Raw genomic sequence first — 26,616 nt, forward strand, 5'->3', positions numbered from 1 at the left:
GTTTTAGATGATAAATAGCAAATGCTACTCAAGGGAGGTGTTTTTGTGCTCCCACGCTTCTCTCCTTCTTTCTCCATCTCAAGGTACCTCTTTTTTTTTTTTTTTCACGCTCTGTTTGTTTCCCGAGAAAATGAGCTATGAATACATAGAGGGAAGTTAGGAATGGTTAAATATTTAATCCTTTTCTTTTTAAGCTATTTCTGTATGGTCTTGGCAATCTTGATTCAGAATAATGCTATGTTTGGCTATTGAGAAAGAAAATCAAAGTTTCAGTTATCTGGGTTGGTTACATATTTTTTTTTAAAAATTTTCTTTGGGCTTCTCAGCATCCAAACATAGGAGAATTGGTTTTCTCAAATGGGCGTGATTTGAATCTTTTGTGTTTTTACTTGAATTTGGTGTCCCGATGTTGATAACTGCATTTCATGCTCTCGGAAGTTGTTATTCGAGAAATGCTCTGTTTGGGGTTGAGAAAGGAAAGGAAAGTTTGCGACTCGTATTTTCTACCCCGTTTGTACTGTTACCGGGTAAGTTAAGCTAGAATTAAGCTCTTTTATTCACTTTGGAAGAGCACACGGAGGATAAAGATTTTTCCTTGGCTTTCTCAGAAACCGAACAGAGAATAGTTAGAATTCTCAAATGGGGGAGATTCCAATAAGAAAACTCTGTTGTGATTTTCCTTGGACATATTTCACAATAATAATGTAATTTTTGAGGGTTTCAGAGAGCTGCCAATTGTACTTTTAAGCCTGAAGAGTGCTTTAGCTACAAAATTAATTTATTGGTTGTTAAAATCAAGCAATACTTATTGAATGTCAAAAAGTTCTTCTTTTTCTATTCAATATTTTCTTATTCTGTTACCACAACCCTACGAGTATATATCAGAATATATTTTCTATTCTAAGCTATACATATTTTGCTCCTATAATTAAGCTAACCTGTGAAGGAAAGAAATCCCATTTTCTATAATTACTCTAATTTCCTTTTACTATACAACTCACGCCAACACTCCCCCTCAAGTTGATGCATACGGATCCTTCATGCGCAACTTGATCAGTGAGTTGTGGAAGTCTTTGCCTGACACGGCTTTGGTGAGTATATCTGCAAGCTGGTCCTCAGATTTGACAAATGGAAACCGGATTGTATTAGTCTCTAGGTTATATTTGATGAAGTGTCGATCAACCTCTACATGCTTTGTTCGATCATGTTGAACCGGATTGTGTGAAATGTCTATAGCTGCTTTATTGTCACAAAAGAGATTCATTTTAGACTTGGGAGCAAAACCGATCTCGGTTAGTAGTCTTTTCAGCCAAAGAAGCTCACACAAACCCTTGGCCATCCCACGAAATTCTGCCTCTACACTAGAGAGTGCCACCACCTTTTGTTTCTTACTTCTCCATGTCACAAGGTTTCCACCTACCAATGTGAAATACCCTGATGTCGTTCTCAAATGGGCGTGACTTCCTATCAGAGATGTTCCCAGCCCAATCTGCGTCTGTATAGCCATCAACTCTCACATGATCATTCTTAGAAAACATGAGCCCTTTTCCTGGAGAAGACTTCAAGTACCTTAGTATCCGAATTACAGCCTCCATGTGTTCTTCACTTGGACAATGCATAAATCGACTTACTACACTCATAGCATACGCAATATCTGGACGAGTATGAGAGAGATAAATGAGCTTACCAACTAACCGTTGATATCTTCCTTTGTCAGTTGGTTTTTGATTTGGATATATCCCAAGTTTATGATTTTGGACAATTGGGGTATCCACTGGTTTGCACTCCAACAATCCAACTTCAGATAATAAATCTAGAACATATTTTCTTTGGGATAAAAATATGCCTTGGGTTGATCTGGCAACCTCTATCCCAAGGAAATACTTGAGCCCACCTAGATTCTTCATTTCAAATTCACTAGCCAACTGCCCTTGGAGCTGTGAGATTTCTTCAATATCATCGACATAGACAATAAGAGCTATGACTTTTCCTTGCTGTTTTCTTAGAAACAAAGTGTGGTCTGCATTGCTCTGTTGGAAACCATATTTCTTCATTGCCAGGCTGAATCGCCCGAACCATGCCCGTGGCGATTGTTTTAACCCATACAAGGCTCGTTGCAACTTACACACCTCAATAGTTCCCGTGGTCACTGAGTAGCCTGGAGGGATGTCCATATAAACTTCTTCTTCAAGCCCGCCATGAAGGAAAGCATTTTTCACGTCAAACTGATGTAGTGGCCAATTTAAATTTGCTGCAAGAGATATCAATACTCTAATAGTATTTAATTTAGCTACTGGTGAGAAAGTATCTTGATAGTCTATACCATATGTTTGAGTATACCCTATTGCCACGAGTCTTGCCTTGTATCTTTCTATAGATCCGTCAGCTTTGTGTTTAATGGAAAACACCCACTTGCACCCCACTGTTTTTTTTCCTTCCGGTAATGGCACTAGATTCCTTGTCTTGTTCTTCATTAGTGCCTCCATTTCATCTTTGATTGCCTGAGTCCACTTCGGGTCTCCTAAGGCTTCCTCCACCCTTGTTGGAACGTGACACTCGGAAATGTTATGCACAAATGTCTTGAGAGGTTCATTCAGCTTGTTTGTGGACACATAATTGGCAATAGGATATCTTGATCTTCTTCCCTCAATGTCTGGTGAGTAGCGGCTTGGAGGCTTGCCACGATTGTGCCTGTTAGGTAACACATAACCAATAGGAGGTGCCAAGATATTTGTGTTAAAAGAGCTTACCTCAGGATCATTCTCAGGAGTTGGGTTTTCGGGTATTGTTGAGGGGGAAGTAACATGCGCTTCGTGCTCATCTTCATGATGTTCAGTAGCTAGAGAAACGTGTTTTGGTTGCCTCAGTTCCACATGTATTTCAGATACGCTCGGCCAATTTAATTCTGTCCAATTCTGCTCTTCCTGTCTAGTCTCCCCCTGAAGAGGAGAATTGGGTGGAAAAAATGTTTCGGTTTCCATGAAGGTGACATCTATAGTAATATACATGCGACCAGAAGTGAGATCATAGCATCTATATCCTTTTTGGTGAAAAGCATAGCCCAAAAATAAGCAACGACGTGCACAGGGGTCTAACTTAGTCCGCTGGTTTTTATGGAGATGGACATATGCTACGCACCCAAATACACGTGGGGGAAGCATCAAGATTGCAGGCACAGCTGTATAGCCCGAGAGGGCTTGTAAGGGGGTTTGGAAGTCCAACACCTTAGAGGGCATTCGGTCGAGCAAATGAACTGCAGTGGTAACGACGTTAGCCCAAAACCGAGTAGGAGCATGGGCACCAACTAAGAGAGCACGAGCGGTTTCAAGAACATGTCTGTTTTTTCTCTCAACAATGCCATTTTGTTGAGGCGTTTGGGGGCATGAAGTCTCATGAATAATACCATGTTGTTGAAAGTATTCACGAAATTGGTGATTGACATATTCACCACCATTATCCGATCGAAGGACCTGAACCTTAGCAGAAAATTGTGTTTGCACCATAACATGAAATGATTTAAAAAGTCCTAGTACTTCATCTTTATGTTTGAGCAAATAAAGCCAAGTCATGCGGGTACAATCATCAACAAACAACACAAACCATTTGAAACCGTTGACAGTAGTAATTGGGGAAGGTCCCCACACATCCGAGTGGATCAAAGCAAATGGAGTATCCTTTTTATTCAAATGTAATGGAAAAGAAGCCCTATGACTTTTGGCCAATATGCAAGTTTCACATTGAAAATAAAAAATTTTCAACTGAGAAAATAAATCCGGAAACAAATGTTTCATATAGGTGAAGGACAGATGTCCTAACCGACGGTGCCAAAACCAGAGTTCCTTTTCTTTGACATCAAGAGTATGTTGCGTGTGATGTGCTCGGTCCACACTCAGGTCTTCCATATAGTAGAGTCCCCCCCTCTTAGTACCACGCCCAATAATCTCCTTCGTTAGAATGTCCTGGAGAAGACAGAAAGTAGGATACATTAGCACAATGCAATTCAGATCAGAGGTCACTTGGCTCACGGAGAGAAGCTTATGAGATAAGGATGGAACAAGCAAAGTATTATGCAGCTGCAACTTAGGGGATAAGGTCATAGTGCCCGTGCCAGTGACAGGGGAGGTAACACCATTAGCATTGGCGATATTGGTACGTCGTGGTAGGGAAGTAGTGGTGAAATCCATAGCAGTAAACCTCATATGGTTAGTTGCGCCAGAATCCAATAGCCATGTACCACGGTAACCATCATTAGTCGAAGTATAACAAGCATAACCACAGTTACTTGAGTTCGGCATTGTCATCTGTGGTATGAATGAGAGTTGAGGTTCGGCAGTAGCCACAATTGCTGTAGCGGAGCCTTCATCCTTAGTGCCCGCGTCACGACCCTTCTTAGCCCGGAGATCATTCCACCAATTTGGATACCCATGCAGTTTAAAATAGGTGTCACGAGTGTGCTTCGAATTGCCACAATGAGAGCACTTCAAGCCCTCTGAAGATGTACAAGACTTAGGCTTGCCATTGTGCACAGTAGGAGGTTGGACAGAGGAACCAAGTTTGAGTCCTTTGGTTGCGAGAACAGCGCTAGAAACCGCATCTGCATTGCCAGTGATCATAACAGATTGACGGAGAGCTTCGCGGCGGACGTGGGCATACGCTTGCTCCACAGTAGGGAATGGACGAAGCTGCAACACGTCGCCCCGAATCTTATCTAGTCGATCATCCAGGCCATCCAAGAAAATATACACTCTGTTTTCTTGAAGAAGAAGATTATAGTTGTGAATATCAACTGCACACTCCATAGGATTAGGGTGGCGGAAGTCAATCTCACGCCACAACCCTTGGAGGTTATTGTAGTATTTCTCAAGGGAGCCTCTAGCCTGTTTAAGCTGCGTCACACGACGTCGAAGATCATAGACCTAAGACATGTCACTACCATCAAAGTAAGTGGTAGCAATGGAATCCCACACTAACTTAGCTGTAGGAAACTGAATGAAATTCCCTATCAAAGAGGGATCCATGGAGTTGATCAACCAACCTTTGACAATGGCGTTGTCAGTGCGCCATTTTCGAAATGTTGGATCCGTCGAAGGTGGTTGTGGTATATTACCATTGATATATCCCAACTTGTCTTTGCCAGAGATATACATCTCGACAACTTGGGACCAGAGAGCATAGTTGGTTCCATCCAGTTTGATGCCAATCAGAGCAGTAGAGGGTTCGGTGGTCAGAGTTGGTGGTTGGACTTTGATAAGAGCTTCAGTCATCTTAGCCGTGAATTCAGAGAAGAGGGAATCGGATTGAGACGCAGCAGGTTGGGGTTTTGCATCGGAGTCTGATGACATGGTGGGCGAGGTGAGAGATGCAATGTTTAAGGTAGGTGGGTACCAGGGTTAGGCTCTGATACCATGTCAAAAAGTTCTTTTTCTATTCAATATTTTCTTATTTTGTTACCACAACCCTACGAGTATATATCAGAATATATTTTCTATTCTAAGCTATACAGATTTTGCTCCTATAATTAAGCTAACCTGTGAAGGAAAGAAATCCCATTTTCTATAATTACTCTAATTTCCTTTTACTATGCAACTCATGCCAACATTGAAGACCAAGATTATGGTTCCACTTGAGTTAGAAAATAAAATCATTGCTCCATTACAAAATATTTCACTGGATTCCGATCATGGAGAAGTGAATGTTTAGGATCTTATAATATGCTGGGTTTGGATTGGTATATGTTGGCAACTATAATTCTGGAGTATTCTTTTCTTTTCACATAGTTTCTGAGCAGTTAAAGAACCATTTCAAGAACACTATGTGAAAATCTAAACCTTCATTGGGTTTCTATAAATGAAAAAGGTTGCTTTACTTGATTTTTGTTTTTTCTTACAACTGTGGATGATGGTACTTACGAGTTGTGATGTTTAAGCTTCTAAAAGGAAATATGACAATATCTCTATCTATTAACATTATGTTTTACTGTTTGAATCTGCAGCAGGATTCGTTTGAGCAAAATGAGCACTGCAGCTGCACCGATAATCCCAAAATTCATTTCTGTGGAAGGGGTTGATATTAATTCAAGAAGTATCCCTGATGGTGTGTATACATTCTCCAGATGTGTTGGTTTATTCTTGTAGTTCATTTTGTATGGATTTTAGGAGTATTTTCAGCATCCCTATCTGGATTTTGGTGCATGGATGCATGTATTTTCCTTTTTATATTTCTTGTGTGTTTTAATTATTCATATATTTTCTCTTGATTAAATGCTAATTAGCTTCTATTTCTTATTTCACATGCTGGAAAGAATCTTTATTTAGCTTTGGTGTTAGTTGTTTATTTCATTTTATTTATTTTTTTCATATGCTTACTAATATAAACAGTAAATGCAGTGGAAATAGAAAATGGCAGATTTAGGCTGGGAAATTATGTAATCATCTCTTTTCCTGGTTTTGTTTTGAGGTCATCAGCACTGTTTTGGGATTTTTTAACATTTTTTTTATTTTTTTATTTTGATTCCCTTCCCCTTGATTTGCATGTTTGTTGGATGGGGAAATGACCTTCTCATTGGAAATTGTTCTCTTGTTTGGTTACTGGGATGGAAGTTGTTGGACACTTCATGATAGTGGGTGATTTATATTTTCGAAGCATCTTTCATCCTAGCCACTTGATAAGGAAGGCCAATATCTCTCCTAAAATTGGGCCATTCGCTTAGGCTATGGCACACAAGAAAGAGAGCACTGGTAATAATTATGCTAGAACACCTCAAATTCGTTTGTCCATATGTATGTTTTAAGTGTAGAAGAAGCAGTAAGTCAACTGACCAGAGTTCGTCATTGCCACCCCCCCACCCTTTGTGAAATTTGGTTGAAAACTCTTTTAACTGATATCCCTTGGCTTGCCTTTAAAGAAATACATGCTATGCTGGAAACTTGGACATACAAAACCTTATGTAACGGTGTTGTCATGACTGTTATCTGGATTATTTGGGATTGAGAGGAAAATCAGAGTTGTTGGAGATGGGGAGAATTCTGTGGGGGATGTCTGATATAAGGTCCTTTTCCTGTCCTCTCTATGTATGTTGGTTAAGATAGTTTTGATGGAGTTTTACTATTTGAGAAAATAAAGGCTATGCTTAAAAGAGACAAAACACTCAAGAGGGGGTGAATTGGGTTTTTCAAAAACTTTTTCAACACAACAAATTCAAGCATAATATAATAAAAAATAAAGAGATAGAGTTAGAGAATTCAAACTCGGATTTTATAGTGGTTCGACACTTCCTTGCCTATGTCCACTCTCCTCAATCTCCTAACCAAGTGAGGGTTCCACTAACTTGAAGCTTCAACCAAGTTTCCAATCTTCTTACACTTGGATTCCGGCTCCAATGAGCTCTTACACAATCTCTTCAAGATTCAAACTTCTTGAAGGCTTTAATACTTAGTTTTTACAAGAATGAATCCCTCAACCTAGCTGAATGATAGCTCAAATACAAAACAAAGTTAGAATGATTCACAAGGGTGCACTAAAAGATATGCAAGTGAGGATTTAATGTACTAAGAAAGAAATGAGAGCTTTTAAGACAAGAACAAGTGGGTAGACAATTGATTGCAAGTGTTCTTTATATCATAAACGAAGTGGAACTCTCAATTTATAGGTTTCTAAGCTCAGGAGCCAAGAACAACAAAAAGCAGCCTCAACCGGTCGAGCTGAGGGTCAACCAGTTCACTAGCTGTTGGAGCATTTAATGCTTTGGCAGGTTATCGTTGCCTCGATCGGACCTCGACCAGAGGTCGAAAGGGAAGGAGGGAACCTCAACCGGGAAAGGAAGGCTATTGGAAGAGAGAGAGTATTTTTGATACTCCTCGACCGGACAAGGGCAACCGATTGACCGATTCCCCAACTGGTTGAGCCGGTTGGCTAGAGCCTCGACCGGTTCAGCCTTTTGGCCCCGAAAACCTATCTTTTTTACTTCTTTTCTTTTCTAACACTTAGGCAAGGTCTTTAGGTAAATTAATATGCCAATTTTGAAACGTTTTGCCTAAGGTACATTTGATAAAACTCGAGTTTTAATGAAATTGAATTTAAAGAACAAACCGAGTTTTCCAAAGATGCATAAAAAGATATGTAAACCCTAAGTGCACCCATGCATTCATCTTACATTTGTTTGCTATGATTAAAAGTCTTCCGAAAGTCTCGATCTTGTATCCATTTGGTCCTTTGATGAATTTCTGAATTTATACCTGAGATTCTTTACCATTCAAACCAATTAGTCACTTAATCATGGTTTGTTATTATCAAAACCTGATTAGGAGAACCCTTGGGCTAACACTATTATTTTGACTAACTGGAGGACCTTGAATGCTACCATTAGGAGCAGAGAACTTGGTTTTTGTTCCTGTCAAGCAATCCTCCCTAGAGTTGTCTTGAGCTCAACCTTGATAGTCATTCTTGGGAAATTCAGTCTGCGTGAGAATTGGGGGTATCAGTAGGGATCTTGAATGCAAGGCCGTTTGCTTACTCCAGACCAACGATGATGGTTTCATTGTGGAGGTTGAGACCTTGCCTTTGTTGTAAGGCCTTAGAAAAGCTACCTTGTTTGAGCTTTGAGACAGATCTTCATTGAGGGGCATCTGATGGCACTAATTTCTTAAGGGTAGGAGTTGTGGATATTAGAGATATGCCCACTTCATGAAGTCAATCATAGCTAGATTTTCTTCCTTAGGCATCAATGCTTCTAGGGCTTGTAGATCAGCCAATAACAAAATGAACACCTTGGCGTGGGTGCTTTGGTAGGGCTCAAACTTTTGGGGGGACTATTGTCCTCATTGTCAAAGGAGAAAGAACTGCTATTATACTTCTGTCTTCTTTTGGCCTTCTTTGTTTATATTGTGTATCACTTGATGCTAGTTTACACTTAGACCAAGTCCTTCCCTTCCTGTTTTATTTTCTCATTACCAAATGACTAAAATTTTGTCTATTATAAAAGTGCAAGTTGGATATTGTTATGTTCTCCTTTTGTCCACTTGGGACCTTTTCCCGTTTTTTTTTTTGTTTTTAAAACCATGAATGAATTTAATTACTTTGTCCACTTGCATTCTGTTAGAAAGAAATATATAAGATCCACAATTTTTATGTTTGTGATTTACAATTATGGTATGTCATGGTGAATGTTGATATTGCAGGCTTCAGATTCAGTCTTGTCTCTTATAACATTTTGGCACAGGTATGAGAAACTTATCATCAACAGTTCGTTAAAATTTATGGACCTTAATGTTGTAACTTATTCTTCCTTTATTACATCGATATCATTGCTTATGGGGTATTTGGTGAAATAATGAGTTTCAGTGGTGTCAAGTATTTATTTTATAAGGGGGCAAGATGTAAGGCATTCTATATGGCATCTTAATTTAGTCAGTTTGTTGTAAATATTGCTCTTTCTTAACAACCTTGGATTTTTGTTTGATGATGCATACATGCTTATAAAAATTCTCCTTGACTAGGCTTTATCCTGAGCTATTAGCTCTGGATTTTTTATCAAGATTGTATTTCTGATATACTCATATTTCCTTCCTTTTTTTTTTTTGTAATCCATAAAAGAAAAATCACAGGCATTGAGTGTTTTCTCATTACCTTAACCTACACCATCTTTGGCCATTCCTTTGTCCTTTTTGTTTCATCACCTAAACAATGTTAATCCTTATTGGTTTTTTTTTTTTTTTTTATCAAAAACAAACAAATGTATTAATAGATAATAAAAGCATAAGAAGGATGAGAGGTCTTCCTCATGAAGTACAAACCTGATCAAAAGTAACTAAGTAAACCTCCACAAAACAAGGAAGACTATACAATAGACAAAAGGCCTATATAAGTGTAACAACACCAACTCCTATAACCTAACCCTAAATTGTACAAATTGAGAGCCAACTATGATTTTAATTGTATATGAACAAACCATTTCTATTGAATTACTGTCATTTTTCCATGTATTGGCCTCATGATATGTCTTAACTCACATCAATTTTAACATCTTGATTTCAACTATACTAAATCTTGTAAGATGTTATTTCTCATTACCTCAATTTGATTGATGTTCTTCTACAACTCAACCCTCATAGAGTTCCTACCCCTTTGTTTGGATGAACAAATTGATATTGACAATGCTCGTTCTTGGGTGGGTTTGCCACTAATCTTGAATGTGGCTCTACTTTTTCACTCATCATTTTTAGCTGTTTAGACGTTTTTTCATGTACTTTCTCCTAGTGAATTTTCTATTTTTCCCAAATTGCGGGACTGGGCTTCAAAATGAGGGAGAAGATATTTCCTTCTTAAGAAACAAAGGAAGAAAATTAAAGGGGTTGAAGGAAAGATGAATTTGTTGAGGGGATTTATTTTTTGTGCTGAAAGAATGTCAAATTATAGAAGATAAGAGAGTAGATAAAATGGATTGTTGTAAAGGAATCTTCTAAGCCTCTAGGAAATTGAAATACAGCTATAAAAGGTAAGAAAAGAGGCAGAAGAATTGAGGAGAAAAGAAAAGGGAGGGGGAAGGTGGGGACTGAAAATTCTTTATTAAATTGTAACTCACCAAAGATTTGTCACCTGCTAATAAATTATAGGCAACTTTGCCCCTTTATATAATTTTATTTTCTAGCCCTAGACACACCAAAAGGTCCTAATGTAATCATATATGCCAAGATCAATAAATCAAATAAACTATGGAGATTGCTTTTTGAAAGTGGACTTCAACTTTTGTGAAAATTGTCCTCCAAGTTTTCATAAGCAAAACATTTTAAAAATAAAAATCTTACGTAAATTAGTCTCTCACTGAAGTTCAACTGCGTCATGAACACCCTAATTTCTAATTCTATTATGAGTCCCATTATTATCATGTTTTTTTTTTATAGGTATTATTATCATGTTTTTTTGATGTGATATGGGAGTGAAATAATACTATGTTCCTACGGTGCCAAGCCCAACAAGAAGGAAAAAGGGAGAGAGTTCAATAGGGATAATATGGAGGTTTTTCTCTTTAATGAATGCATAAATTTGGGGCAATGGTGTAGGTCTTTGGGTAATTGATCGTTTGGTTTTTCGTTGTTTATTGGATCAAAACACAATTTATAACCTAATTCACTATTAGAGTAGCTTGTACCTGATAAAAAATGGTTTTAGTACAAACTACCGTAGTATAGCGGTTTTTAGGTATCATCCACTAGGATGGATTATTCTCGGTAATTAAGGCTTGAATGAGAGGAGAAGAAATGATTGTGATAAAGTGAAATTGATTTGAAAATTCATGATGAAAAATCAATTTAACAATAGTCTCAAATTGAGAAGAACAATGAAATGTGAAATAGAAGAAAATTAATAGGAAATGAAATTCTCGGAGTTAGGATTTTCTAAAAAACAATTTCCATGGTGAATAGATGTTGAGATCTAATTTTCACAAAGTTAGATTAAAAACCTAAATTTTCATCTAAACCGATTTTTGATTTAACTTTAAGTTTAGATCTAATTTATCTTCAAATTAAGTCATTTAATCCAAGAGATCAATTCAAATCATATATTCAATTCATCTTATGTTATCTTCCAATGATTCACTCAATGCAACTATTCAATCTCATCAAATCTAGCTTTAAGAATTTAATGAATCTACCTAGTTTACATTGTAGTAATCATCCAAGACAATTTGAAGAGAAATATCCCCAAAATTCAATTAATTAATCAATTAGATCAAATTACCTTTGTAATTCAAGCTCATTTCTCTAATTCACCATAGATCTTGCCTCTAAATCCTCTTTCCTTTGAGAAAAATGAGATTTAGCCACTCATGCTTGGAGATTTGGTCTTATAAGGCATATTTGGCTAGCGAGAAAATGAAGGAAAATAGAGAATTCTATTGAGAGAGAAAATCTGGAAAATTCTACAATTAGAAATGTCCAAAAAGCTCTCTCATGAGAAAATCAAGTTTCTATTTATAAGATAAGGTCAAGTGGACACTTGGCATCATCTAAGGGGTCTTCCGGAAGCTTCTTCATCAAGCAATCTGGAGTTTAATAATAAAATGACCATTTCGCAAGAGCTCAAACAATTTCGTATGATTGTGCGAAATAAAAAATGCAGCAACAACAATTTACATCTTCCTGGAGCATTTCGCATGACTGCACGAAATTTTCGCATGATCATGCGAAATCAACTTTGAAATTCCCCTTGGCTTGCAGCACAAATCCACCTTTTGGTCCATTTCGCATAGTCATGCGAAATGGAAATATTTAATTTTTAAACTCCTTTTTGTCATTTCTTCCATTTCTTTCTTTTGAATCCACCTCAACCACCTCCAAATCAGCTCCAAATCTTGGTCCAAGTGCATTAATTCTTCCTCGTATCATCTACATTATTTGCCTTCCTCAATTCCATTTCTCTTTTGTCACTCAATGCTTCAAAAATCACCTTGAAATATCTCCAAAACTTCACAAAAATCGTTAGTATCACTTGTAAGGGCAACAATGTATTACTTGGGCATATTAAGCATAATTACTACTTAAAAGGTGTGAAATTCATGAGAATTATTATTTAAAATGTGTTGTTTTTGAGTAGTAATCAGTAATTCTCGCAAAATTAACTTTCAAGGTGATCATCCTTGGTGCTGGGAATTTTCTTCTTGTCACTTGGGATTGAATCTAGGTATAGAAAGCTTGGATGGAAAGATGGATTCCTTTGGCTTCCTTTGTGGCAGTGAATGCTAAGCTAGTAAGGTTCTTTTAAGAGTTCCATGCTATTTAGGCTTGGCTTACCTCTTATTGCCCTTTTGTTCATTCTAAGTTGCTAACCCTTGAAGCCTTGAATAAGCTAACAAGCTTAAAATGGCTCTCTTCCCCCGGACATAATTTTTTCCATGTTGTATCCTGGTTTGTCACACTCATTAGTTGTTGCCCTTAGTGTTATTTAACACAAATAAATTATAAAAACCTATTAAAATTTGAAATCCATTTAACAAAAACAACACATTTTAACTAATTTGGGATTGGTATCAATCAACTGGGCCTCGAGTATCTTTGTTTTTGATTAGAGTTGTTGATGCCTAAACAGACCTTATGGGACACATTTAGAAATCTATCAAGAAAGTCTCCAGTGATTTGCAGAAACCTTTGCATTTAAAATTAATGGAAATGATAAGGCTAGCTTTTGGAAGGATATACATTAGTGGGAAAAGTCCTCTGTGTATTGTTTTCCCTGGCCTGGTGATGACCTGGTTCAGGAGAGAGCTTATGTTGTTAGGTATAAGTTTTGGTGGAATGATGCCATGTGAGTTGGATGCCCATATGTGGAGAATCTTAAAAGATAGAAATTTCCTCATTCTAGTTTCTTGAAAGGTCACTTCTATCTGCTGGCTTTGATTTAAGCTCTATACCATATAAGTTGTAGGGGACTAATGTGCTATGGGAATTTCCTCGTCTGTTCTACTTTCTTCATGGGGTCCTTGGAATTATGTGTTGATTGTTACGGCTCTCTACTACTCTTTTCTTTGTAGTAAGTTGTTCTGTGAAGTGTACTTCATAAGTGATGTTTTTGTGAAAAGTCTATACCAAGCACACTGAATGTTATTTATAGTGTCTCTCATATCCAACACCCAGTGCGTGACATACATATGCTCTCTGTTACCTTTGTGTAGACAATCTAGGAAGGCATTGCTGTAATCTTCATGACATCATTTTATGTGGCAAAATGGATCTTTTATAAAGTTTGAGTTTGTTATGCAAACATAATTATGTTCTTATTAATTTTTATTTATGTGCAGTTCTCAATGGTATATGTTGAGCTATAAATAAAATAGGAGAATTTTTTTTCCTATTATGTTAGTTTCCTATTTTTGTAAATAGATAGGTTTATTAGTTTCCTATTTCTGTAAATAGATAGTTTTATGATTTAGAAATAAGTTAGTTTAGGAACAAGTTAGTTTCCTATTATGTCTCTTGTTTCCTATTTCTTCTCTTGTAATCTCCTATATAGACCGTGTGTATAGTCAATCTAATAGAGAGAGAACTTATTATTTTTCATCCCATATTTCGTATCGTGGTATCAGAGCTGTAGGTTTTTAAGACTTGGGCATCATTCTGGCCTTCATCGCCATTTTTCTGGCCTTCATAGCTGGATTTTTTTTTATTCACGTGTTCTTTTACCAGCCTTCATTGCTGTTGATTTTTTTGTTTCGCGATCTGCCTTAATTCCAAGAGATCAGGTTTTTTCGTGGAAGATGTTAGAAAATTCAGGTACACCTTCATTCTCTTTTTACATAAATGCCTCACACAGAGTTTATGATGACTCTTGGATAATAGACTCCGGTGCCACAGACCATATGACCTCCAAATCTCAACTTTTCAATACCTATACCCTAAGCCCAAGTAACAAGAAAATTGTAGTGGCCAATGGCTCTTTAGTTACCATTGCAGGTTTCGGAGACATATACATCACACCTACCCTTATTCTTAAAAATGTCCTCCATGTACCAAAATTGTCGGCCAACTTTGTTTCCATTCAAAAGCTTACCTATGATCTTAAATGTTATGCTATTTTTTTCCCTTCTTATTGTGTTCTTCAAGAACAAGGCTCGGGGAGGAGGATTGGACTTGCTAAGGAAATGAGCGGTCTTTACCACCTTGAATCATCTCAGAAAACTAGTAATAATTTGCCGTTGTCTCTTCTCAGTTCCTCAAATAAAGATACCATTTGGTTGTATCACCTACGTCTAGGTCATTCATCTTTTAGGGTTTTAAAGGTCATGTTTCCTCATTTGTTCCAAGGATTAGATATTTCTGAGTTTCATTGCGAAACTTGTGAATTAGCAAAACATACTCATGTATCTTTTCCTATTAGTAATAAAAGAAGTTCTCATCTTTTTCATTTGATTCATAGTGACATATGGGGTCCTTCGACTATACCTAATGTTTCTGGGGCTCGTTGGTTTGTATCCTTAATTGATGACTGCACTCGGGTTACATGGATCTTTCTTCTTAAACAAAAATCTGATATTAGTATTGTTATACCTAATTTCCACTCAATGGTTCAAAACCAATTTGGGGTTAGGGTTAAAATAAAAAGCTTTAGGACAGACAATGTCAGAGATTACTTCAACTAGATTTTGTCACCCTATTTTCAATCACAAGGCATTCTCCATGACTCATCATGTGTTAACACACCCCAACAAAATGGGGTAGCCGAGAGGAAAAATGGGCATTTACTCAACACAACCCGAGCCTTACTCTTTCAAGGGAATGTTCCTAAGTCCTATTGGGGGGAAGCTGTTCTTACTGCCAGATACATGATAAATAGAATTCCCTCACGAATATTAGACAATAAAAGCCCCGTCGAGATACTTAAGAGTTTCTATCCACACTTTAGAACCTCAAATGGGCTCACTCCTAGGGTATTTGGGTGCACTACATTTGTTCATGTCCACAACCAACATAGAGACAAGCTAGACCCCCGAGCCATAAAATGTGTCTTCCTTGGTTACTCATCCACTCAAAAAGGATGCAAGTGTTACAATCCCTCAGCTATAAAATTTTACATCTCTGCAGATGTCACATTCACAGAAAATAAACCTTTTTTCCACAAGTCCTCTCTTCAGGGGGAGATTTCAATGATAGAAGATAGTCCTTATGAGTCATTTGAACCTCTTGATCTTCCTCATGTCTCAACCCATGGTGATGAAGAACCTGTGTCATCCTCTGTTCTAGCCAGTGTCACTCACAATTTTCCACAGTTTCCTAAGGTGTATTCAAGGGAAAAGGCCATTCCAGAACAAAAGCAAGTCCAAGAATCCAACTCAGACCTTGGGAATGAAATCACGGTAAGATCAGACCCACCTTTACATACACAACTTGGTGAAACTTCCACTGACTCAACAGACAACCTAGACCGAGACCTTCCCATTGTTGTCAGAAAAAACACCAGAGAATGCACTAACCGACCACTTTATCCACTATCACACTATGTGTCTCTTAAGCACCTATCACCAGCCCACAAGAATTTTATTGTGAGTCTAAACTCCACTATCATTCCTAACACTGTTTCTGAGGCATTGACAAAAAGGGAATGGAAGGATGCTATGAGAAAGGAGATGAGTGCATTAGAAAAGAATAAAACATGAGAGATTGTTGAACGATTGAAAGGGAAAAACATTGTTGATTGCAAGTGGATTTTCACACTGAAATATAAGGTTGATGGATCTCTAGAGAGACATAAAGCAAGATTGGTAGCCAAAGGGTACACTCAAAATTATGGAGTTGATTATCAGGAGACTTTTGCTCCAGTTGCAAAAATGAATACTGTAAGAATCCTGTTGTCACTGGCTGCCCATTACAATTGGCAACTCCTACAGTATGATGTTAAGAATGCATTTCTTCATGGTGATTTAGATGAAGAGATTTACATGAACATCCCATCAGGATTTGAGGAAAACACAGGTAACAAGGTGTGCAAGCTGAAGAAGGCCCTGTATGGGCTAAAACAATCTCCCAGGGCTTGGTTTGGGAGATTTGCAAAAGTCATGAAAGAGTCTGGGTACAAACAAAGCCAAGGTGACCACACTCTTTTCATTAAGCACTCGGCTACAGGGGGAATAACTGCTCTTCTAGTCTATGTTGACGACATCATAGTGACTGGAAATGATGAGAGAGAAAAGCATGAAGTGAAGTAGAGATTAGCAACAGAGTTTGAGATAAAGGAACTAGGGAAACTAAAGTACTTCGTCGGTATTGAGGAAGCATATTCCACACAAGGGATCTTCATCTTTTAACAAAAGTATGTGACTGATTTATTGGCAGAAATAGGGAAGATTGGGTGTAAACCAGTCTCTACCCCAATGGATCCAAACCACAAGTTGGGAGAAGCTAAAGAGGAACTAATGGTGGATAAAAGAATGTACCAGAGGCTGGTTGGTAGACTCATATACCTTGCTCACACTCGGCCAGACATCGCCTACTCGGTGAGCGTGATTAGTCAATTCATGCATGATCTAAGAGAACCTCATCTTCAAGCTGCTTATAGGGTGCTACATTACTTGAAAGGAAACCCTGGGAAAGGAATTTTGTTCAAGAAGAACAATACTCTTGCTCTAGAAGCATACACCGATGCTGACTATGCAGGTTCCCTAGTGGATCGAAGATCAACTAGAGGGTATTGTACTTTTCTTGGAGGAAATCTGGTAACATGGAGAAGTAAAAAGCAAAATGTGGTAGGAAGGTCGTCTGCAGAATCAGAGTTTAGGGTCATTGCTCAAGGGTTGTGTGAACTACTTTGGCTGAAGATTATTCTAGATGATTTGAGAATCAAGTGGGATGGTCCTATGAAGCTCTATTGTGACAACAAGTCAGCTATCAATATTGCTCATAACCCTATACAACACGATAGGACAAAACATATTGAGATTGATAGACATTTCATTAAAGAAAAATTGGAGGAAGGAGTAGTGTGTATGTCCTATGTTCCATCAGAACATCAATTAGCTGATATTCTAGCAAAAGGGCCGAACAGTTCAATGTTTCACGATCTTGTATTCAAGTTGGGAATGGAAGACATCTATTCCTCAGCTTGAGGGGGAGTGTTGAGCTATAAATAGAACAGGAGAATTTTTTTTCTTGTTATGTTAGTTTCCTATTTCTATAAATAGATAGGTTTATTAGTTTCCTATTTCTGTAAATAGATAGTTTTATGATTTAGAAATAAGTTAGTTTCCTATTATGTCTCTTGTTTTCTATTTCTTCTGTTGTAATCTCCTATATAAACTGTGTGTATAGTCAATCTAATAGAGAGATAACTTATTATTTTTCATCCTATATTTTGTGTCAGTATATTATACTGTAACTCACTCTCAATAATGTGTTTGTCTAACCCTTCGAAGTCATTTTATATGTAGGTTTATGTGAAGAGTTCTCTGTTTCCGCACTCTCCATCCCCTTGTCTCAAGTAGATATTCTAACTTAACTTTTAATTTAAATTTGCCTTTTGCGTACATGTTTGCCTGATGTGTGGTTCTATTGATGTAATAATTTAAAGACCTCTTTATTAAACCCAATGCGGTCTACTTTGAAATAATTAAAATTTTACATGGGCCAGAATATCCCTGAATTTTGCTTGTTTCTAATGTTTTTAGAAGGCAAAGCTAGTAGAAGAAACTGAGAGGGCATATATATATATATACACACATGAGATAAGAGTTGGATTTGTGTTGCATGTCAATATATAAAACATTAAGACATGTGTTGCATTTGTGTTATGAGGTTCCACCACCGCTGACATCCATTACGTGCATCAATTCCATTAAATTCGTATTGGCAATTTTTTATTTTTATTTTTATTTTTTCAAGATTTATAATTCTGAGTATTTAGTAATATATTTTGTAAATTTCATGAAATACAAAAATTGCCTTTTCCAAGATGCAAGTATTCTATTGAACCTCTGCTCATAGGAATTCCACACCAAATTAATTTTAATGGGGCTACCAGTGGGATATCCAATACGTACACTTCCTACTATGGATCCTCAGCACCGATAGATCCATATCTCACACATTCTTGATCAGAAATAGTTTATTTATTTATTTATTCAAGTTTTTTATTGTCCAAATTGGCTTTTAACTCTTGCAACCACCTCAAAGCAAAGATGAATCCAACTTCAATACAATAATTGATCATTATTTTTTCCACAAAAAATAGAGGAGAATCATTAGAAAATAGTAAGTGTGAAATCTCAGCATCTTCTTGAGCTCTACCCCCCGTCTTGAAATTGTTGATAAAACCTCCCTCCACTGTCCTATCATTATATCAAAGAAGAAACTCATGGTCTCCACCACCTGAAGAGTAAGTAGTGAGAGATAGGGTCGCCCTATCTCAAATTTCTTGAGGTTTGAGAAAAATCTGTTGAAAGCAAATTAAACAACATTCAGAAACTTAACCTTGGAAATATAGAACCTTTTTTTTTTTTTTTTTTTGATGGGCAAATAAGAATTGTATTAAAAGAAAAAAAGTACACACGTCGTATACGAAGAAAAAAGGATATATAGAACTTGATCCAGCTAATCCATATCTCACTAAACCCTATTTTGCCTATTATTGAAAGAAGGAAATCCCAGTTAACATTGTTATGCATGTATGCTGCATATATGTGTTTTTGGTATTTATGGTATTTTGCATTCCTGTACATGGCATTTTGAACTATTGAAGCTTTGATTGTGCTAATCCTTCGGTTCTTTCATTAATTGTTTGATTTTTAGTAGTATTGAATAGGTGGAAACAAATGTGGCATTTATATTATAATTCTAGATACACCAAGCTCTCTGAATATATATAAGTTGAGGGACTATTCTTTGCCAACTGTTTTGGATGATGTTGTCAAGAGAATATTAAGAATAAGAAATATGAGCTTGATTGTTTTCTTGGAAATTGGAACTTGGATTTTACTATCGGTTGGATATTACTTATCCTGAATTATTTTCTTTTGATGGAAAAGTTACTTGGTACCTAGTTTAACATATTTTGATGTCCTATTTTTCGTATTCTACATGATCTGTCATACTATGTCATGTGGCTTACAACTAATGCCATGGAGACTATACTTTCCCTTATAAGAGCATGGGGATTTTCTAGCTTTCGATAAATGCACCAGATGCTCACTCTGTACCTTTTTTCCCCTATTTACTATCTCCTCATTTCTCCTGGTGCCATAGTATTGCATACTGGGGAATCGATGCTTACCTTTAGGTAGATGCCTGAAAACTTTGGATGCCTATGACTTGTAAATGGCTATTGTAGCAGATATGAGGGGATTCTTCTACTTTTCTTTTGGTGGAGGTGGCACCATATGGATATAAAGATGAAGACTAATTCATTCTTATTGCAAGATGAAAATCAATGTTCATCAAAGATGGCAATTGCCTAATGATTGTCCTATACCTTTTCAAAGGTATCATCTGCATGATTTTGCACCCTATTGCTATCGTGCTTGGTCAAGTCGGGAGCTAGGCTTTGGGGGAATGGCTTGGCTTCCTCAACTAAGAACTTTGAGACTAGTTTGAGGATCTTGGTTTAATGGTTAGCATTGGATGCTCTTTTGCACCCTATTGCTATTGTGCTTGATCAAGTGGGGAGCTAGGCTTTGGGGGAATGACTTGGCTTCCTCCGCTAAGCACATTGAGACTAGTTTGAGGATCTCAGTTTAATGGTTAGCACTGGATGCTCATTGAGGCAGGTTTAATATGCATCTAGCTTGTTTTTTGTAAGAATAAGAAGGGATGATGGGGGTTGAACCCTCTAGTATTAAAGAGAAACATGTCATCATCCAGAGTTTCTATTTCATTGGAGGTGGAACTTACTTTTCAAGAGTACTGTAAAAACCAATTTCTTTTTTAACAAATGGAAGATGGAATTGAAACTTGCTTCACCAATTCTCTTTGTTCTCATTGAACCTGAGGTTTGGCAACATGTGAGCTTGTCATATGGGACCATTGCCACCTCTCCTACCCACTCTCACCTCTTAATCTGCTCTGCTATCTCCTCAAACTTGGACACCTTATCTTTCCAAGTGGCTGACTTGCTCCAACCAAGAACTCCACTCAAACAACATAGATAGAAGGTTTATAATAGAGAAATTGAAGGATAATTCTTATGCTTCTTAGGGAATTGATGACATGGAGGCCTTTAAGAAGCAAGCCCCATTTGCCACTCTTGCAGGATGCACTATTTTGTCAAGTGATGTTACTTAGTTTTCCATTCCAGATTAGATTCTAATACTTTTTTGGAGTTTATCTAGCTGTTTGGTGTCAACTTGAATTTTGAAATTAGAGTCATAGTGGCAGAGGGTTATAGGTAGAAGTAAAAAAGAAGAAAAGAGTTTAATCACTGGCCATTATTTACAAAAAACAAAATAGAAGGATGTTTTATTTGTTTCCAGAAGTCTTCAAGTTTGCTTAGACAACTGCTTACTTTGCAGTTTTACTATGTTCTTTCAGTTGATTAATTACTTAGCTCAATTTTAACTTCTTGCAGTCTTTCTCCTAGTGAGATTCCAGGTTTCTGTCAGTTGATTTGTTACTTCCAGCAGGGAATATCGTATTTAAGTCAGTGTATTGTTTTTCAATTACGTCTTACAGGTGGAAAGCTCGTTCCCAGGCCATTTTGACCGTTCTGAGGAACCTTGGGGCTGACTTCCTCTGCCTGCAGGTTTTTACTCCTCACTAGTATCCCCTTAATTAAAAAAATATGTACTTCTCTTTAGGTGTGCTTATTTTTTATCTGAGTTCCTTCAATCCTCATCTTCCGTTTTTTTTTTTCCAATTATTTGATTGATATTACGAATTTCCCAGGAAGTAGATGAGTATGATAGCTTCTATAAAGGAAATATGGACAGCAATGGCTATTCAAGTATCTATGTTCAGAGAAGTGGGCAGAAACATGATGGTTGTGGGATTTTCTATAAGCACAATAGGTATACTGAACCTAAACTATTCATTGATTCTAAGTACATGTAAGATGAGCAGCTTTGAACTTGAATCATGTAGAAACCAGACTTGAGGAACATATTGATCCATTTCCTTGGAGCTTCGAATGGAGCAGGCCATAAGTATAGAAAATCTAACCATTTTCCAATGCACAAATGGAAATCCCATAGAAGTGAAGTTGCTTCCTTGAGAACATCAAATCATTCACATGAAAGTCAGTTGGGAGTGAAAGAGGGATGCTTAATTTGTCTGAGATATCAAACTCTTTTGTAATTTAATCTTTGGCATTTTCTTGGGCAATGTAGTAGAAGTGACTGTAATTTTACTGAGCATCCCTCTGTTGAATTTCTAACTTCACTAACTCTTTTCTTTAGAGGAAAAAGAAGAAAGAAAAAAGAAAAAAAAAAAATCATCCATTTTAGTTGCAATTCTAGTAATTGTCTTTTGTTTATATCTTATTCAGTGCAGAGCTGGTCCTTGAGGAGAAAATAGAATACAATGATCTTGTAGACTTGAATGATGATGGTTCATATAGCAATGATAGGCATTGTGATACACCAGCAAGTGCAAATAGTGATGCTGAACCAAAAAAAGGTAATTTATGTCCTGTTTTTCTGTAATTCTTAGGATCTCAAATTTTAAAAATTAGCCAAATCCACAAACTTGTGCTTGAAGTTTGAGAATTATGCATTCAACTCTTGTAAACATACGCTACTTTCACAGATTGATAAATGCAGCCTTTCACAAAAGTTGGAGATACCAATATGCAGTAAACTAATGGAACAAACATCACGGAATGATTAATTATTTTTTATCTATTTGCTTTAATTTTAATTTTGTTATATTATATTGAAACACTCATATTGTAAAGATAATGTGTCATAAGTTAAAATGTTTACTTATTAGTCCTGTTTTTTTTCCTAAGAGTTCAAGGCTATGTTTGGTTCCCGGAAAGTACAAAGGAAAGAAAAAAAATGCTAAGGAAAATGATTTTCTCATGTTTGGTTGTCCTATGAAAAATATCAAAGAAAATCAAATATAATTAAAACTAATTAAAAACTTATGTATTTTTAAATTATTTAATCTTTATATTGATGAGTTAAAATAAATAAAATGAGTTTGAAGTAACAAAAAAAATAATTTATCAACTTTTAATCTATTTTTTTATTTTCCTTCACTTTTTCTTTCCTTCTACTTTTCCTTTGTATTTTCTTTCCCTCGCATTTTCCCTCAAATTTTCCAGGAACCAAACATAGCCTAACTTTCCTGGGATGTTTTATCTCCTTGAGAAACAGACCATTTCAAGGGAATGTTTTAATTTCACACATACATTGCAGTTTCTGGAAATTTTTTTTTTTAATGTTTGATAATTGAACCATTACTAATATCTAAGGTGTAATTGCAGTCTTTTGCTAGTCACTATTTGATTCAGTACTCTTTTCAAGTCCTTATTGATACAGGATGGAGACTGAATGAGTGGCAAAACGTACTGTCAGCTTACTTCTTCATTGAAACATTTTCAGGTTCATCACCACAGAACACTACAGAGGAGCGAGGGGATCCTAATGATCCTCGTGTGAGATTGAAGCGTGATTGTGTTGGAATCATGGCTGCATTCAGGCTTAAAGATCCTTCTCATCATCTTGTTATTGTGGCAAACACTCACCTTTATTGGTAAGTTTGTTCCCCTTTCATTTTCTGTCACAACATTAATTATGGTTTTATTTTTTTTGTACATCTAATCTACATATTGGAAATTTTCTCCTCCAGGGATCCAGAATGGGCTGATGTCAAGCTTGCGCAAGCTAAATATCTTCTGTCACGCTTAGCTCAATTTAAAACAGCAGTGTCAGACAAATTTGAATGTACGCCTTCTGTACTCGTAGCTGGTGATTTCAATTCAATCCCAGGGGATAAGGTTTGTTTCGACACTCATATTTGTAGTTGATCTAAATTCTTTTTTCGCTTACCTATTTTTGTATCTACATTGTATTGGTTTAATTCATTCTCTTTATTTTTCTTGCTATTTGAAGTGACTTTGGTTACATAGTTGGGTTTGTCCGTTCCTTGGGTTTCGATGTAGAAACAAAGTGAAATGAGAAGATAATAGAAGAGAGAGACAGGCTAAAAGAGAGATTATGGGCATGTTTTCCTATGTTCTGCAAGACAATTTCTGCCTTTGGAAACACATTTGGAAACACCTAAAGAATTTGTTTGTTACCTATTATCGAAAACTTTGATTAAAAAAATAGGTAAATTTTTTTTTTTTTAGAGAAAGTAAATTGATGTTGTTTTATGATATTTTGAGAATGATTGGGAACACAGGCTTTTAAGTGATTTGATGTTGGAATCTTGGGTTGTCTAAGGAGATTTACATTTTAGAAGAGGAGTTGATGGCTAATGGCAACCCTGAATTGGCTTGAAGTTGATTAAGAAACTTCAAACTTAAAATCTAAATGCTTGTCAAGCTAAAGATCATCTTTCTAGCATCTGATCTTTACCCTATATTTTGATCAGTTAGTGATGACTACTAGCTAATTTTTTTGAAAAGATTTTTCATTGCAAAGGTTGTTGTGGCTACAAACTTTGTTTCTATTCCACTAGTTGAGTGATATCATTTCTTTTCTTTTTTTGATCAGTAGTAGCGTGATATCATGAATGGTGAGAATCTAGGTGAGAGTTTTTATTACCTTGCAAAGCTACCATTTACAGGATATGTCTGTAGAAGAATCCTTAGGGTTGATAAATACCATTGGATCACATGCCAGAGTTTTTCTTCCATTACGAATCAACTGTTCAGTAATAAATTTAGGGGTGTAATTGAATCAAGTGTTGCTGAGTAGCGAGTCATTCAATCTCCTCTCAGTTGAAGATCTATTATGCTCAAGCTTTACCTTAATCTTATGTAATCCTGTTCAGCCTTTACCCATCTTTTTCATGGGTCTGATCCAACGGCCATATGTATCTTAGAGTTCAAAACTTGCGCACATACTTGCACAACATAGACTCTCCTCTCTTCTCAATTTTGCTCAGAGCTACTAAATTTTGCCCATTATAGCCTTACATCATATGCTAACTTTCTTCATCTTTTGGAAGTTTCTCCTGGGATTTATGTTATTTTAGCAGCAAGGCACCAACCTGAGATTTCATGATCTCACTTGGGTAGAATCCAACATTTTTCATTCACAGCTTGTCTAGAGATCATGTTTAATTGTTTACCTGCTCTAGATGAACCTTCAACGAAATAGCAAGCTTTGAGAAACAATTCAGAAGTTTGCAGACAGTTGAGTTCTTGTGATAAATTCTAATATCCTCACTGTTTCAGGTCTACCAGTACCTTGTTTCAGGCAACTCGTCAGTGCCACAGCTGGAATGTTTGGACGGGCTTCCTATTCCCTTATGCAGCGTATACGATTTCACAAGAGGAGAACCACCATTCACAAACTGCACTCCTGACTTCACCAATACTCTTGATTATATATTCTTTTCCCCTTCTGGCCACATCAAACCAGTCAGCTTCCTTGAACTCCCGGAACCAGATTCTTCTGATGTGGCCGGTGGACTACCAAACCACCACCACCCAAGTGATCATCTACCAATTGGTGCTGAATTCAAAGTTACCGGGGAATAGAATCTCTACTTTGGTAAGTCACACTTACATTCTCTAAAAGCTTCTACTTGTTCCTCTTTTTCTGATAGCAAGAGATGACAATGGTAGCCCAGAAACTGAGACACAGAAAAACATAGTGTTATCAGGTTGACATTTTTGCTAGATATTTCATTCATTTATTCGTTACAGTGATGTACTACATTATTTTGAACAAAATGTATGGAACAAATAAGATTTTCAAGCTGAAAAATTTGGATTTTGTGGTTTTGCTGGGAATATTTGCTGCATGCATTGATCAGCACAGAACTGCACTTTCAAACAGAAAAGAGAAAAATGGGGAAAAGGACAAAAGAGTGAATACAAATGAAGTCTCTTTAGATTTATTGGTGGATTGGCCTTTGGATTTTGTCTCGTTTAAGTTTGCAACAATGCTTTGTTGTTATTTAGAAAATGATGGATTTTTAGAGTGCGTTTTACAGTGATTTTAAGAAGTGTTTTTAACCTTTCTAATATTTGAAAGATAAAAATAAGTTAGAAATATTTCTTAGAATCACTGTCAAACACATTGTAAGAGTTTGTTTGACAATGATCAAACAATGATTTTAAGAGGCTTTTTAAATCTAAAAAGTGTTTTTTAAAAAACTATTTGGTATTTAGTAAAATTTAGAAAATATTTTTAAAAAATTGAAAAATCATTGATAGTGTTGAAAATTACTTGTAATGTTTTTTGAAGAAATATTTTATAGGTGATTTAAAAAAAAAATATTTTTTTGAAAAACATTTTCACTAAAAACACTTCAAGTTTTGTTTGAGAAGTGTTTTTGAAAACAACTTTAAAAAACAGTTTTTAAAAACTGTTATTGGATGCTTTATCGAATCAAAGTTTATTTGATAACCTTAAATTTTTATAATTTTCAATAATAAAAAGTTGACACTGACATTCATGTGCTTCATATGCTACTTTATCTACTTTATTTGTTCAATTTGTATATGGAATGTAACAACAATGAAGATAATTGAAATTTATTGTTACTACACCTGTTAAATATAATTACTAATTTTTTTATTAGGTGTTTTTCAAATTTTTTATAATTTTTTTTATTATGACTATGTTGGACTAAAAAAATCATTTGATAGTGATTTTAGGAAACGTTTTTAGCTTAAAAAGTTTTTTTAAAAAAATTTAGCGTTTGATAAAATTTAGAACATACTTTTAAAAATATGAAAAATCACTTGTAACGTTTCTTGGAAGAACACTTGAGTGTGTTTGACAGTAATTTTAGAAAGGGGAGAAACATTTCCTTTGAAAATTTTAAGTATTAGAAATAGTGTAAACACTTTTTAAAATTATTGTCAAATATATTTATAAGACTGTGTTTGACAGTGATTCTAATAAGTGTTTATAGTTTATTTTTCTTTTATTTTTTTATTTTTTTTTATACATTTTAAAGATAAAAAATTTTAAGTGTTAAAAAAGACTAGAAATATTTTTTAAAATCACTGACAAACACGTTC

At 36.1% G+C, this 26,616-nt stretch overlaps 1 protein-coding gene across 4 annotated transcripts; it reads left to right on the top strand.

Annotated features, from left to right (window-relative positions):
* On the top strand, positions 1-25,368 carry LOC117906904 (carbon catabolite repressor protein 4 homolog 4). 4 transcript variants are annotated; one of them, XM_034820181.1, is made up of 10 exons: positions 1-83; positions 5,993-6,093; positions 9,177-9,217; positions 17,912-17,961; positions 21,144-21,213; positions 21,357-21,478; positions 21,955-22,085; positions 23,015-23,165; positions 23,262-23,409; positions 24,817-25,368. In XM_034820181.1, the coding sequence occupies exons 1-10, from the start codon at positions 22-24 to the stop codon at positions 25,120-25,122; spliced, it is 1,182 nt and encodes a 393-aa protein (XP_034676072.1). In that variant the 5' UTR covers positions 1-21; the 3' UTR covers positions 25,123-25,368. The 4 variants fall into 4 exon arrangements, with proteins under 4 accessions (XP_034676072.1, XP_034676095.1, XP_034676088.1 ...); XM_034820197.1 differs by lacking the exon at positions 1-83 and adding an exon at positions 509-527; XM_034820189.1 differs by lacking the exon at positions 1-83 and adding an exon at positions 5,260-5,373.
* Positions 25,369-26,616: the final 1,248 nt, after the last annotated feature.

This window comes from Vitis riparia, chromosome 2, assembly GCF_004353265.1.
Source record: "Vitis riparia cultivar Riparia Gloire de Montpellier isolate 1030 chromosome 2, EGFV_Vit.rip_1.0, whole genome shotgun sequence".
NCBI classification, from domain to species: domain Eukaryota; kingdom Viridiplantae; phylum Streptophyta; class Magnoliopsida; order Vitales; family Vitaceae; genus Vitis; species Vitis riparia.

What these genes read in the sequence shown, in the direction of transcription:
- LOC117906904 (XM_034820181.1), top strand. Translation starts at nt 22, where the DNA reads ATGCTACTCAAGGGAGGTGTTTTTGTGCTCCCACGCTTCTCTCCTTCT. An exon ending in TCTCCATCCCCTTGTCTCAA is followed by an intron (nt 17,962 to 21,143) that starts GTAGATATTCTA and finishes TACGTCTTACAG; the next exon opens with GTGGAAAGCTCGTTCCCAGG. An exon ending in TGATGCTGAACCAAAAAAAG is followed by an intron (nt 22,086 to 23,014) that starts GTAATTTATGTC and finishes AAACATTTTCAG; the next exon opens with GTTCATCACCACAGAACACT.